Source organism: Ramularia collo-cygni (genome assembly GCF_900074925.1).
Source record: "Ramularia collo-cygni strain URUG2 genome assembly, contig: RCC_scaffold18, whole genome shotgun sequence".
In the NCBI taxonomy this organism is placed as follows: domain Eukaryota; kingdom Fungi; phylum Ascomycota; class Dothideomycetes; order Mycosphaerellales; family Mycosphaerellaceae; genus Ramularia; species Ramularia collo-cygni.
In genome coordinates this window covers 27341-41205 of record NW_019716272.1, presented here as the reverse complement: position 1 = coordinate 41205, position 13865 = coordinate 27341, and the positions used below count along the sequence as shown (strand labels likewise).

At 47.7% G+C, this 13865-nt stretch overlaps 5 protein-coding genes; 2 read left to right on the top strand and 3 right to left on the bottom strand.

Annotated features, from left to right (window-relative positions):
• Positions 1 to 5288: 5288 nt before the first annotated feature.
• Positions 5289 to 6632, bottom strand: RCC_09449 (uncharacterized protein; the record flags this gene model as incomplete). XM_023774691.1 has 5 exons in its annotated part: positions 5289 to 5760; positions 5810 to 6048; positions 6103 to 6249; positions 6298 to 6426; positions 6486 to 6632. 5 exons carry the CDS (start codon positions 6630 to 6632, stop codon positions 5289 to 5291), a joined length of 1134 nt encoding a protein of 377 aa, XP_023630459.1.
• Positions 6633 to 8175: 1543 nt separating this feature from the next.
• Positions 8176 to 9535, bottom strand: RCC_09448 (related to sterigmatocystin 7-O-methyltransferase precursor; the record flags this gene model as incomplete). XM_023774690.1 has 3 exons in its annotated part: positions 8176 to 8859; positions 8925 to 9254; positions 9308 to 9535. The coding sequence occupies 3 exons, from the start codon at positions 9533 to 9535 to the stop codon at positions 8176 to 8178; spliced, it is 1242 nt and encodes a 413-aa protein (XP_023630458.1).
• A 599-nt stretch (positions 9536 to 10134) lies between these two features.
• RCC_09447 (uncharacterized protein) lies at positions 10135 to 10347 on the bottom strand (the record flags this gene model as incomplete). XM_023774689.1 has 2 exons in its annotated part: positions 10135 to 10193; positions 10242 to 10347. 2 exons carry the CDS (start codon positions 10345 to 10347, stop codon positions 10135 to 10137), a joined length of 165 nt encoding a protein of 54 aa, XP_023630457.1.
• A 528-nt stretch (positions 10348 to 10875) lies between these two features.
• Positions 10876 to 11747, top strand: RCC_09446 (uncharacterized protein; the record flags this gene model as incomplete). XM_023774688.1 has 3 exons in its annotated part: positions 10876 to 11143; positions 11195 to 11296; positions 11353 to 11747. 3 exons carry the CDS (start codon positions 10876 to 10878, stop codon positions 11745 to 11747), a joined length of 765 nt encoding a protein of 254 aa, XP_023630456.1.
• A 202-nt stretch (positions 11748 to 11949) lies between these two features.
• Positions 11950 to 13549, top strand: RCC_09445 (uncharacterized protein; the record flags this gene model as incomplete). XM_023774687.1 has 3 exons in its annotated part: positions 11950 to 12209; positions 12267 to 12456; positions 12524 to 13549. 3 exons carry the CDS (start codon positions 11950 to 11952, stop codon positions 13547 to 13549), a joined length of 1476 nt encoding a protein of 491 aa, XP_023630455.1.
• Between the last annotated feature and the right edge of the window lie 316 nt (positions 13550 to 13865).

Here is a 13865-nt window from a genome sequence, read left to right as displayed (position 1 = left end):
TCTAACCGCTTTATATAAAACGATCCTCTATCTAACTATCCCTTACGGCGTGTATAATTAAAGGCTCTTAGTATTCCTTTATACCTTCTTTTAAAACCTTAATGTATTAAGCAAATACCTTAACGGTAGACTATATTCGCTAAGTAGTCGTAACTATAGTCGTACGCTTCCTCGGGGTAGAGGTCGTCCTAGAGGAGGTTTAAGTAGAGGAGCTGCTCGATAGCTAGCGATATAATAATAGACGTCTACTAGCGGAGTACTAGTTATAATCTRGCGGCGTAGATAGAGCTACTAGCATTCGGTGTCGCTCGGCAATATCGGGTATTAAAGTAAAGGCTATATACGTAGGCGTATTCGTTCTTATATTCGTAGGTGTATTCGCCGCTATACTAGAGCTTAGAGGCGCTACCGTAGACGCCCTTTCGGTACGTATAAGGGATTTCGCTCGCGGATTGTATTAACTATACTACGAGTAGTAATCGTAGGCACCGTACGTCGTGTCGTGTTATAAGCTAGACTCTAGGCAGAACTTCGACTATACTAGCGCCGTTCCTAATATAGTAGTATATATACTCGTAGCTATATTCGTAGGTGTGTTCGATAGTTCTTAGGGTTGCGATTACAGATATAATAGCGAGGTGCTACTTAGTAGATCTTCGATCTAGTAGAGGATGCGACTAGACCCTATAATTAATAACTAGTAAATATGTTGTCGTTAGAACGACCGCGGATACGGGAAAGAGAGCGATTAAATGTAAAAATAAGAACAACTAATAAATTCGATGCCGATCGAGTCGTAGCGCGAATATAGTACGAGTACGTCCCTACCCCGCTCCCCCCCCCCCTATAACAAATATTAAGGAGATCCGAAAATCCTTTATAGCACCGCGGCTATCCTTCTACACTATAGAGCTAGCCGTATCGCGATCGTATACTATTCGTATACGTATTCGTATTACCGACACCTTACCGCTATAGATAGATTAGAACTAGACCCCCCTTAGCCGTGCCCCTATTATTCTCGATAACCTCCGACTCTTATAGAGCTCCGCTAGTATACCGGCGTCGATTAATAGTAAATGCTCCGCGATCTAAAGGACATTTACGGTATAGATATTTCGCTAAGTACTCTAAACCGGCGTATAAAGTCGTAGGGTATTCGCGGTATAAAACGACCCCTAGTCTATACTATACTACTACTATAATCGCGTATTACATATTGCTTCTATATTATACGCTTAACCGATAGCGAGACTAGTAGGGTGCTTACGGTCGATAGGTATAATGTAGCCCTACGAATAGTAGTACGAATACGTAGGAGGATAGGCCTTTATAAGAGGGTAGAGGCTAGGGACTAGGTAGTAGTAGAGCTTAAAATAGCTATAATATTAGCGAAGGAGCTAGATAAAGGACATATCCTTAAGCTTAGTAGACGGATACTATATAAGGAGCTCCGTAGTCGATATAACATCGTTAATAGAGACCGGCTATATAAGGTGTTAATAGTTCTTAACCCTAAGGGTGTAGAAGAGCGGCGAATAAGACGGAAGTAGCATACGAGTAACCTACGAACAGCTTATAGGCTAAACTACGCTTAGTCGATAGATACGTACTWTAAACTTAAGTACTTTAGCATCTAGGTGTACGGCTATATTAACGTGTTCTCGAGATACATCGTATAGATTTATATCGGTATTACTAGCCGTACATAGCTCTCTATTTAGGCTTAATATCTTAAAGCTTTATAAGTATTAGGGGTAATATACGGGCGAATATAGGTACGAATATATAGCGAGTAGCTGCTTACGGTTTTTTAGGCCCTATATTCTTTAAACTAATCGAGGTGCGGAGACTCGTTATATTATAGATATACATCTTACGCTCCGGTAATAAGTCTATAGACCCGAAGAGGCGGTAAGTACGTTACGAACACCTCCGCGATTACTATAATAAATAACAAGAACATAGCCGCCCCTTACTTTCGAGGACTGCTTTCGTTACGGAACTAGTAAGATAAACTAGCGTATTAAGGCTTAGTAGAACTAATAGCAGGCCTTTACTAGTCGATAGCGCGAACACTTTAAAGAACTACATAGCCGAGGGCTATATATAAAAGGGAGTAAGGCCGATCGTATTATACTACTCTTTATATATATGCTAATTATTCGAGATGTTATCCTTAAGTATGTCGAGCTATAGAACTACTACTGTATCCGGAAGTAGAACAACCGACCGCATACCGTTAGTAGCATCCCTTTTATACTTTATTACTATCTAGAGCTAGTTAGTAGTCTATATACCTAATAAGGCATACCGGTTCCGGAAGAGTTGCTATTACTAATACATAACGATATTAGTAGCTTTAACCTTAATAAATACCTACTAGTAGAGATACTTAATTAGTGCTATAATGCCTCTATAATGTAGATCGATAGTACTACTAGTATTATATCCGAAGAGGCAGTCGACGAAAACGGGGATAGGGTACATATATAGGCCTATCTACACCTACGAGTAGTACTACGAATATACTTTCGTACCTACGGAGACCTACTAGAAAGCGTAAAGCCGCTTACTTCTCGATACTAGCGTACTAATCTAATTAATGCCCGTATCTATACGGAAGTAAACGAGGATCTATTTAAGGGACTAGAGGCACTAGAGGATATTAAGGAACTCGAGCAGTTAGCTAGATAAGGTAATTACGAAAGGGATTAGTAGTAGGTTCGTTCGCCCTACGTTCGTAGTACTACTCGCCTCTAACTCCCTCGATTTAGGACATTTAAAAGGGACTTTAAGGGGACCTTTAATAGGACCTTAAGGAAATATTAATAGGAAACTAGTATATAAAAGTAGAAGCAAAAGTAGTAGTAAAAGCAGTAGTAAAAGGGCTTAGTAATAGTTAGTAAGGATAATGCTATAGGAAATATATTAGGAAGGATATTAAGGGGGGTAAGGAGGCTACTCGCGCCCTATTTGTAGTATACTCGCTCTTAATTGCTCTTAATTTCACTTACTTTTATAATAACCTAACGTCTCGGCGGAGATCTCGGGGGTAGTAAGTTACCCTTACTATTACCGCCGCCTTAGCGCTCCGTACTTAAAACTTTATCTCGTCCGTTACTTTAACTTTATCTACTACTACCTCCCCCTCCGCGATAGCGACTCCGCTACGAACATACCGCGATTATAATAGACATMCTTACCGATAAGTAGCTCGCGTTAATCGAATTACGCCTCTAAACGCTCGTCCGCCCGTACGACGAGGGCGAGTTTTAGTTAATTTCCGCTAGTATATAGAATAGCTAGCTTAATAATGCCGTCGACCCCGACTCCCCTTTACTACGTAAGAGCGCTATATAGAACCTCCGTAAATTCGACGCTACTAGCCGCATTATAGAAATAAATACAGGTGTTAACGCTACATAAAAGTGCACTTAGTAAGTATTCGTGCCTTACTCGCGCCTATACTCGCTAACTTTTTAATAGGTGCTCGCGTCTAGAACTACTAAATTCGCTATATAGAGTCGAAGCTAGTAAGGGCGAAGTATACGCCTACTACCGCTATAAGGGAAAGCTAGCCTATAAAGCGTCTAAGCAGCTATTACTACTACTACTACTACTACTACTTATCGATAAAAAGCGCGTCGCTTAGCTTAAGCAGGATTTAGAGGATATAAGATACGATATAGAGGTTTTAGCTAGTAAGATAGAGTAAGTAACTACGAAGGTTAGTAAGCTAGATAGCAATCTAAAGAAGTTCGTTACTACCTTCGACTCGCTAAAGGGCAAGATTAAGCGTTTTATAGGCCTAGCGTATAATACGAAGGAAAAGGATAACACTAAGGGCGGTAATATTACTAAATAATGCGTTCGTAGGTTGTTCGTAGCGTATTCGAGCTATGCAAAGCATAAGAATTAAAAGAGCTAAAGTCTGAAATGCATTTTAACACATGGTACATCCTGAGCTCCGTCGAAATGTCATCACATCAGGAAGCGGCAAAGGTGTTGGTGAACAGCTGGCAGGACGGGAATCCTCCTTCCTTCAATCGCCGCTGACGTTCTTCTTACAAACATCTTTTTTATTTCAACATTACAACAAGATGGCGAGCGCATCGGCTGAAGGCGATGAATTGCCTATGATTGTGAGAAGGCGGCAGGAAATATCATTTTCAATGGTGAAAGAACGGTTGGACGTCTTCTTCTCTTCCGCATTTTCATTGTTACTCTCCGAACGAAACTGAAGGCGACTGCAGCTTCAACAATACGACACTGACCGACCGCCATCCGCCACTCCCAATCGCTCCTCTGCAAATCCTACAAAGTAATGGTAGTAGTAGGGCTCTGCACTTGCACCTCAAAACTACATGGCGGAGCCAACACTGCCAGAGACCTAGGAAACATGATTATGTTGGTGGACTCGTCTCATTTCATCACTTCTACCCTGCTTCACCCAACCCACATAGCAGAATGTCAACCTCCAATGGCAACAAACTCAGCTATGCATCAGTGGCCTTCAAGAATGAATGGCGCAGACTCTCTTCGCAAATAGACCCGAGATCACACTCCCGAAAGAAGAAAAAGCTGGAGGGCCCCCATGGTGATGTTGTGTGCTCTCTTTCTTGGACTTGCAATCGCTTCGCTATGGTGCAACACTTCATGTGCGTCTTTTTCGATGGAAAAAGCTACCTCCGAGGCCAAGATATCTCAAGCCTGGGTTCCACGAATAAGTACAGGCTTTGCCTTTCTGGTCAAAGTCGCCCTGATTCTCTGCGTTGGGACCGCCTTTGTCCAGCATCAGTGGCTACGATTGCACCGGTGCGGTCAAACATCACGGCCTGTCTTCTGTGCAATGTCACATTACGACCGAATGGATGTCTTCATCGCATAAGGTGTGAGCCTTCTAGCAGCTTGGGTTCGTGCACTCGTTGGGATGCGGGCGTTTTTGACAAACCACGCCAGCCACCAATTTCTATACACGACGTATATGAGGGCTACTAATGATGGAGCGTTGGCTCACTACACTGAAGATACTAGGTGATGCGGGTAATGACCCTTTGCCCAAATCGCTCGCTGATGCCAAGGTCGAGATGAATTGTCAAGGCGAGAAAGTAGCGAGGACATCAGGAAATGGGCATTTGCAGAGTGAAGGAAGAGTCTGTTGTCGGCCCGCAAGTAGCTCCCGTGTTTCAACTACGACGCTCTGGCGCGGTTTGACCAAATGTCCAGATTTGCATGAAGAGACGGAAAAGAACCAGAGGCACTCTTTTGAAGAGCCATCATTTCATTCAGACATCAACAGTCTGCAGCGGGGAGAATCTCTCGTCATCAAAGATACAACTCTCCCTCCCCCTGTCGACCGCCGAATCCGCTCTCGAACTAGTGACCTTATACTCCATCTTCTTCTCAATCGTATCCGTRTCCTCGAACGTCGCACCATCACTATCTTCACTCTTCGAGGCTTTCGAACCTTTTCGACTAAAATATGATCCTGCTCTCGAACTACCACTCAAGGAGATGAATGACTTGAGCTCTCGAAGCTTTGACATGACATTCTCGCCCTTCAACATTGGACGCATTACTGGGAGGCAGATGGCTACCATGCCCACACCTAACTCCAGCTGACCCCAGAAGATCATCAATGAGACAATCCCAATAAAGTCTGTTGTTGCCACGCCTGCGATGGATGGGACGGAGAGGACTGGTGKGCCGAGGATCATGCCCACGATTATTGCGCGAGCGATTCCACAGCCAATGGCCCTAAACGATAATCAGTGACGGTGCAATTGGAAGAAATGGTGACACTCACAATGATCCGACAAGCAAAACACCCAATACTGCAAACTTGTTCTTCCACGACATCTTCAACCTCAACACAATGGGGATCGGCAGGATGATGATCCCCAAATCTACAACCACATCAATCACAGCTTGACAGACGAGCATGGTGAATGTATCTCCGCATTTGGTGGTCAAAGTCATCAGGCTTATGAGACGGTTGTCAAAGTTGTTCTCGCAAAGAGCCGCCCAGGCTATGAAGAATGCCACCTATCATTGTCCATCAGTAAGAGCCGGAATGGATTGGGAATGAGAGACACATACGCCCCATGCGATTGAAGCAACAGTCAAGATCCAGAAGCATACTTGGAAAGTCTGGCTGATTTGAAATATTCGGCGATAGAAGAAGAGGACCGAGAGCTTGAGGAGAGTMAAAGCTGGGATGAGAAGGGCGTAAAAGGCGAATTCGAGCTGGAGGGATGTTAGCCGACTCTCGTGGATCAAAATGAGCTGACTGACCTTCTTATTCAGGGATTGACGAGCGTCCTGGTATGTGAAGATCGCGAGTCCAATGTCTGGGGAGTGGCCTCCGATGGAATCTGTTGCTGCCCCAGCTATGCAGACACTACACGCTCCGATTACCAGTGTCTGATGTCTCTGTCAGCCAAGCGAACACCATGAGACGTATTGATTGATGGATGTCTCACCATCGCGGCTAATGCGCACCAGTCATCAGCACCGACCTGTCCACCTTTTCTGAGCCGTAGAGAGAAGCGTGTCGCCACAGCTGCCAAACTGGTTATGATGAACGTGATGGCCACGCCCATGATACTGGCAGTGGTCACGTACGACATGATTGCCGGTGAAAAGTCATATGATTGAAGAAAACAGGAGCGCCGGAGGTGTTTGTAAAGATAGGGCGTACCACCGCTTATCACCACCTAGTTTCAGAGGAACTACCGGAGTTCCCTTCCACTGTTGGTACGAGAGCGGCCCTCGACCAGAAAATTGACTTTCCCAATAGCTCAATCCTTCGCACAAAAGCACGCAGGATTAGCTCGGCCGCCTTGCCAGCTTACGACCTCGAGTCTCCCATGTGATGGACGGGGAACACGTTTTTGCTGCGTGGCTCTCCGCGGTGCGATCGCTGATCTTTGTTGGCCCCCGCTTTCATCGCAACGGTGCTGAGGTGGCATACATCCCACTAAACCGAAATAGAACGAAGCTCGTGAGTGATCGGCAGTGGAAGGATTTGGTGGCTGCAGCCGGCGATGTACATGTGGATTTAGGCTTTTGGGGGAGGTGATCTTCGCAAGCCACGCGGAAGGCCTGATGATGATTGATCGGGAGGATCTTGCGAGGATGTCGTCGGTGGATCCTGTAAGGACATCCAAGCGGACGATTGTGTTGTTCGAGCGACTCCAACGAAAGTCGAAAAAAAAAATGGCCGAGTATAGCAAGCTATCACAAGGAGAGGCATTGCCGGAGTACGCACCAAAGCCTACGGGGAGATGGCATCGGAGTGGCGCTTTACTTCTCATCGTGTCGGTAACTGCATCAATCTTGTTGAATATTGCTCTGGCATTGCAAGTATGGAAGGGCGAGACGCCGGAGCTACCACCCCACGGACGATATGGTCAGTCATGAGCAGGTTTTGAACCGAGTTCCGATGCTGACTTCTAATCAGCGAAGACAAAATCTCTTGATACAGCCTGGAATCGATTCTTCTGGCATAGCCGATGGGACTCGGCGAATCGAACAGCAGCAGATGAACTTTGGAACAATATCAAGCCTTCACATGGTTTCGTGGCTATTGATCGGGATCAAGCCGCGAACGATGGATGGCCGGAGGCGATGTATTTGCCCAGTGACCATTCGAAAGGAGTGTATTTGATTGAGGCTTACCATCAATTGCATTGTCTGGTATGTCAAAGGGAGGTTTCCGGTCCCAAGATTCGTTACTAACTGTTCTTTCTGGACAGAAAATTGTCAGGCAAACATTCTACGAAGCTGTGGAAGGACGACCATACACTTATGACCCGCATCATGCTGAGCATTGCTTTGACGCGCTACGACAGGTGAGTTGCGCCTTTGAAAGCGAATTGCCCTTGCTGATCCTTTCACAGTCTACAGTGTGCAACGCAGATAGCACGCCTCTCTACACATTCGGAGATATGACAGCTGGGGATGGCCAGATACACAAGTGCCGCAGCTGGGAACAACTCAGAGATTGGACCAGTGCGAATTCTGCCTGCTACAAAGACTCTGTCAAGGACATCCCTCTCGGTGAGCATTTCGGCTTTTGCGATGATGGAGAGGATGGAATTCCAGCGAATGAGTTTAGCATTGATCATGACGCACCATAATCTGTCATGATGAACAGTACTATCATCCGCCTCATCCGCTCCACGTAGCCTCCACCAGACCCAACTGTGATCCCTTCAGCGTCCAGACCTTCACATCCGAAAATCTAGGATCAGCTTCTGCGAAAAGGTTCTCCCAGTCACTTTTTTCTCGCTCCCTGGAATTGAACAAGCTTAACATGATCATATCCATTGCTCTCACAGCTCTCTCCTGCATTGGGGGTAATACTCCAGGAGGCGGGACAATGTTATCGTTGATGATGACTTTCGCTCCTTTCTTCATTGCTGGGACCAGTGCCTTCAGTATCTTCAAACCGTACACATCGCTCCAATTGTGGAATATTTGTCGGAAGAGATATGCATCTGCCTGTGTTGGCTGGGGATCGAAGAAGCTATGAGGCACCAAAGAGACTCGATCCGCCATATCGGCTGGAATTTCACTCTTCGCTTTCTCGACGATTTCTGGAAGTTCTTGGACGATACAGCGGAGGTTTGGATTCGCACGGGCAAGATCCACAGCTACATGACCGTTTGCTCCACCGAGGTCGACAAGAGTACCGATTGTAGACCAGTCGTAGCCATTGGTAAGGGCTCTTGTATCGAGATTGAAGCCTTTTGTGAATGCTACCATGGCACCGGAAGCTCGTTCTCCCAAATCCGGGTGAGTTGTATGGTATTCCCAGAGTGGGACGTTGACTTCCCGAGAGACTGCCCAACCCTAGAACAAGAAGCTCTTTTAGTGATTGAAGGATGGAAGGAAGTAAGATATAGATCTAAGCTTACACTATCGCCTGGCTCTTCAGCCCCACGGGTTTTAATCGCCTCGATGGTGTGTGCAAAGGATTGGTAGCATTCGTCGAACATGAATCCAAGGCCAGCTCGAGCATTCCGATCTTCCACAAGTAGTCGTGAGGCTGCTGTATGAGAGACGATCCCAGGGGTCTTCTCTTGGAAGATGTGATGGTACACCATTGCGAATCTCAGCATTCGTTGAAGGTCACTTTGCTTCAGAGGGACTTTCTTCGCGAGGTCTTGGAAAGAGATCGATCCGTCGAGTGGTACTTTCGAAGGGATATCAAACTCCCAGATTGCTTGGAGAGAAGTCCCATTGAGCTGTTGACAACACTCAGTCGGCCTATTCTTGATCTTTGCTATATGTTACATACAACAGGACGTAATAGCATGGCAGGTCCGATCAACAAGTCGTGCAACTCGATCGCATCGTCCACTGCCTGACGCCGGACGACCAACATCTCGCTCGATAGAGGAAGTTCAGCCGGAGCATGCTCGTCGAATGAGGGTTGAGGAAGGTTGTTGGTCTCGAAATAGCTCTCCAACTTCTCGGCGTTGGCGAGTATGGACTGAGCCAAAGCTTTTAGACTTCTTGCAGACATATCAATTTGAGTGGGTGAGTAAGTGAATAGGAACGAGAGGTAGCGCTCTCAACTTCAACTATCATATGTGAGCAATATATCAAAATTGGAGTTTTGCGCACAGCTTCAACTCGTGCTTTCAAGATCTGCGTGTTTGCCTGGTTCAAAAAGGGGTGGCGTTCGATAAGCTTCACTCCGGCCCATCCTTCAAAGCCACCGCTTGTCCACTTTCATTCCGGATCTCGTTGGTATTCCGCTGCTAGATCCAGACCACATCCTCCGTGTTGACCGATCAATCTTGGCTGACTTCATTATTTGAGGAAGTAACCGTGTAACCTGACCAGTGCTAGGCTGTGAGATTTGGTCACTCACCGAAGAGACCCAACGGGTTCCACGAGACACCAAATATGAAGAGCGAACGAGCGATTCTTGTGATCTTGATTGTGTACAGCTCCTCCACACTATTGCTACCATGTCAACAGCATCGACGGGCGACCTACTGCTGTCTCAATATCTGCCAGCAGAAGCCCTATTGGCATCCCAATGCACCGTGGCGCTATATGCCGAATGCCAAATTCGCTAATATTTCAAACATTTCAATTCCAACACACCCACTTCCTTCAATATCCATTACCGATAAGCACGGTGTCGACTCTGTTCGCTGAATCCACTCGATGAGCTACGATATGTTAGCAACACCTCTAGTTGAGTTGTTGAGCAAACTTACGAGCGCTTCCTGCCTTTTGTGCAGCTTCGATCTCTTCGTGAGCGATTGGAATGGCCATTGCGCCGAATGAAGTCGCGATGATAGTGAAGATAATGGAGAGCTTCATATTGAGTTCGACCAATGTGTTTTTGAAGGGCAGTTGCTGGTGTCGTGGCTTGTGGCTTGATGGCGCTCGTCTGTTTGTGTCTGTATGTGCAATAGTTTGAAAATCAAGCGAAGAGGATGAAGGGTGGTGCAGTAGCCGGATGTTTTATCCAACAAGCCACGCAAAGATCAACATGGACGGCTACTAAGTTTGGGTTTCAAGCCACGCGAAGGAATTGGTGCTACTTTTAGGGCGTTCCTTGCGAGACCGGAAAGATCTTCGTCTCGCACCAATCATGCTCTCATCCGTCATCATGGCGAGGAACGTGTTGCGGAGAATCCCCGCTCCGGCATGGGATACCACTTGTGACGCTGTCTTGAGATTGGCCCCATGAACCCTGGTCTCATGTACACCACTTTTGGAGCAGCCGCTCAGCCTGTTGGACGCCTTGACGGCTGACAAACAAGGTTCTCCGGCAATATCCATTTTCGATCTGACTGAGCTGAGAGCTTGCTTTTGTCAATCCCTTCCTGTGGCTGCATCTTCAAAATGTCATCAGCCGTGCGAAGTGAGAGTATTGAGAGAGGTGATGCAGAGGAAGGCGAAAAGTTGCTTCATCAGCCGGAAGTGATCCCAGATAAGACTGTCAGGGCACATGTCAGGGCACACCGTGGCAAAGTCAAGATATTGCTTGTGATATTGGCAGCCCTCTGTGTAGGACTTGTCAGCTTCTCGGCCGGTCTGCTCTTTGGTCTGCAAGCGCAGAGAACATCTTCAGCAAAAGGCTCTCCAGGCAATGCTCAAGCAGTGCCTCAAGGTGAGGAGTCATTTGCGAGCGTCAGATCGTGCGCTGACATGTGGTGTACAGTGCCCGTCAGAACTGAATTAAAGACCTTTCAGCTTGATACATCCTTCACGTCGGTACCGGAGCATGGCAAGACCGAGCCTGCATGGGATTCCTTGCTGCCCAGTAAGCGTCTTTGTGCTCATCAACAACTCAATCGGGAATGCTGACATCCATTCGAGACGGCCTTGGATATGTGAATAACACCGAGCTGGCACCCGACTTCTCTGTCGTGAGTGTATTTCACCAGCTGCATTGCTTGTACACCCTCCGTCGTGCGTACTATGCCGAGCAAAGCGACCATGACGGCCTTGAAGACTTTGATTTTGGCCTCGAGCGGAATAAACATGCTGGCCACTGCTTTGAGTACCTCCGGCAAAGTCTGATGTGTTCCGCGGACTCAAGCATCGAGCCTGCGCATGTCAAAAAGACTGACGGTCAGGAGTTCCTCGGATGGGATGTATCGCGAACGTGCCGGAGTTATGACCAGCTGAAGCAATGGGCAGGGGAGCGGAGAGCCTTTGATGCCCATGGATTCCTCGCCAGTGATCTGAATGGACCGAACCATGGTCAATGATCATTCAATGACCAAATTATCCCATTCACCGGGAGGTGGCGCGAAGTCTGGCTGTGCCCGACGGGGGACCCTGGTCTCGGAAAAACGATGGTCCGCCAGCATCTTTCCGTTGACATGACGACCATTTTGCCTTGTCATGTTCTCAACTCCATCTTGAGTTCTGACACCAAGGCTTCAAACAACTCGACTTCCAAAGCGCACAATGTCCGATCCTACGTTCCTGGAGCGCGCTCGGGCGTGGAAGTTCCCCGACTGGGCAACTTTGATCAAACTTGATGAGGAGCTTCTCGATGCCTGGGATCTCGATGATCTTGTCGTACGCGCAGAATACAAAGAGCTATTATCTCGAGCCGATGAAATCCCTCTCCTGTGCCAGGCTCAGTACCATATTTGCTTGTCCGCTGTCGACCCATATCCCGGAGCCCGCATGAAGCGTCTGTATCAAGCGCAGAGCTTGTTGAGGTATGCTGTGTGGTCCTAGGATAGTCCTCAATCGATCAGGACTGACACCTTGCACAGAAATCCTAACATCTACGCCGAATGTTCTCATGTTTGGGATATGCGTGGCAACAACGACATTCCCGATCTCAGAGAGGCAGTCGATGACCTGATTGCAGAAAATGTTGAGTCTGTAGCTGAAAGAAAGCTGGAGGGGACGCGCAGGCTTGAGGCGGTAGGCAAGGCAAAAGGGTCCAAGTACCTCGAGCAGGTAAGTAAACTGCCAGTCCCGGTGATCCTCACTGCCACTCTCTGGCCTCGAACTAACGGTTCTCCAGGCGTGGGGAGCATTCAAGATATCGCAGCAAGAGTGTGACCGAGATAAGGAAGAGCAGCAGCTCAAGGTTTCATGGTGCGCTCTGGAGAAGCATGAAGAGCAGGGAGATGCGGATGACATGGACAACGACTCGGGCGTCCACACCCTCCGCGCGCTACTGGATGCAGCGGTCAATCATCTCGCCGTTACCGACCGCGATTCCGCGGACAAAGTACCGCTAAGGAATACGGGGCCACAGCCAACTGACTCGGTCGCTTCGAAGGGTCGCAAGTCTCGATCTATTTCTTTCCCGGATGATCCAGTTTCTGAAGTCAGGCTTTACGAGGTCGAGTCACTCTACCAATCCAGTGAAGATGAGCAGGATGATTCAGAGAGCTGCGCAGACTTGGATTCAAACGTTAGCAGCAGACTTGATAGCGAGAGCGGGTCGGACGAGGAGGATGAAGATGAAGACGAAGACGAAGACGGCGAATTCGGGCCATGGGATCATCAACCCAGCATGAAGGAGAGATCCCCTTTCAGAACACACCCAAGCCACCTGCCCATGTCCGACATTGGAGTCGAGTTATCTTCAGTGCGCTCTCAGTGTGCTCATCTCGCGACCGCAGCAGGCGAAGCTGCCGCTGCTTCACCCGTCAACACTATCTATGAGCATCCACCCACACAAGCTGCTTCACCCGTCCACCCTATCGATGAGCATACACCCACAGAAACTACTCCACTCACGCCATCAGATGCACCAGAAGAGAGATCCACGACCGACCGCAAACATGGCCTACTTTCATGCGTGCGCGGCATGATGAGTCGCTTCGCCAAGTCGTTTGCGACACGTGCCCATGTCAAAAGCAAGCGATATCGTTCGCGTCATCATTTCAAAATTGACCGCAGCAAAGCTTTCAGACGAGCAAATATCCACGACAATGGTGAGTGTCGTACCAAGACTCACTTCTTCCGCCGCTATGCCGCATATGACAGAAGGATCAGCGTTTTGGGTGGGGCGAATCATGGCTTTGGGATGATCTTGTGAGGTTGGATTTGGAGCATGGGCATCGGCGAGCGATTTTCCACAGCTTCAMCTCGATGGGGCTAAGAAGCAAGAATAAGGCGTTCATCTTTCGAATAATGATACTCTCATGAGAACTAGGACGGTCGTCCATAGGACACGAATCCAGGGGTTCCACGAATCACGTGCTGTGCTAATTCACGTTCGCTTCCTGCTCCTGTTGCTGCTCAAAATGCTTCGTCTCGAATATTCCTCGTAAATACGCACTCTCACGCAATCTGTCACCATTCACCGCCAGGATGGCCCAGCGTGAGCTTCTCGAATCGGTACAGCCTTCACC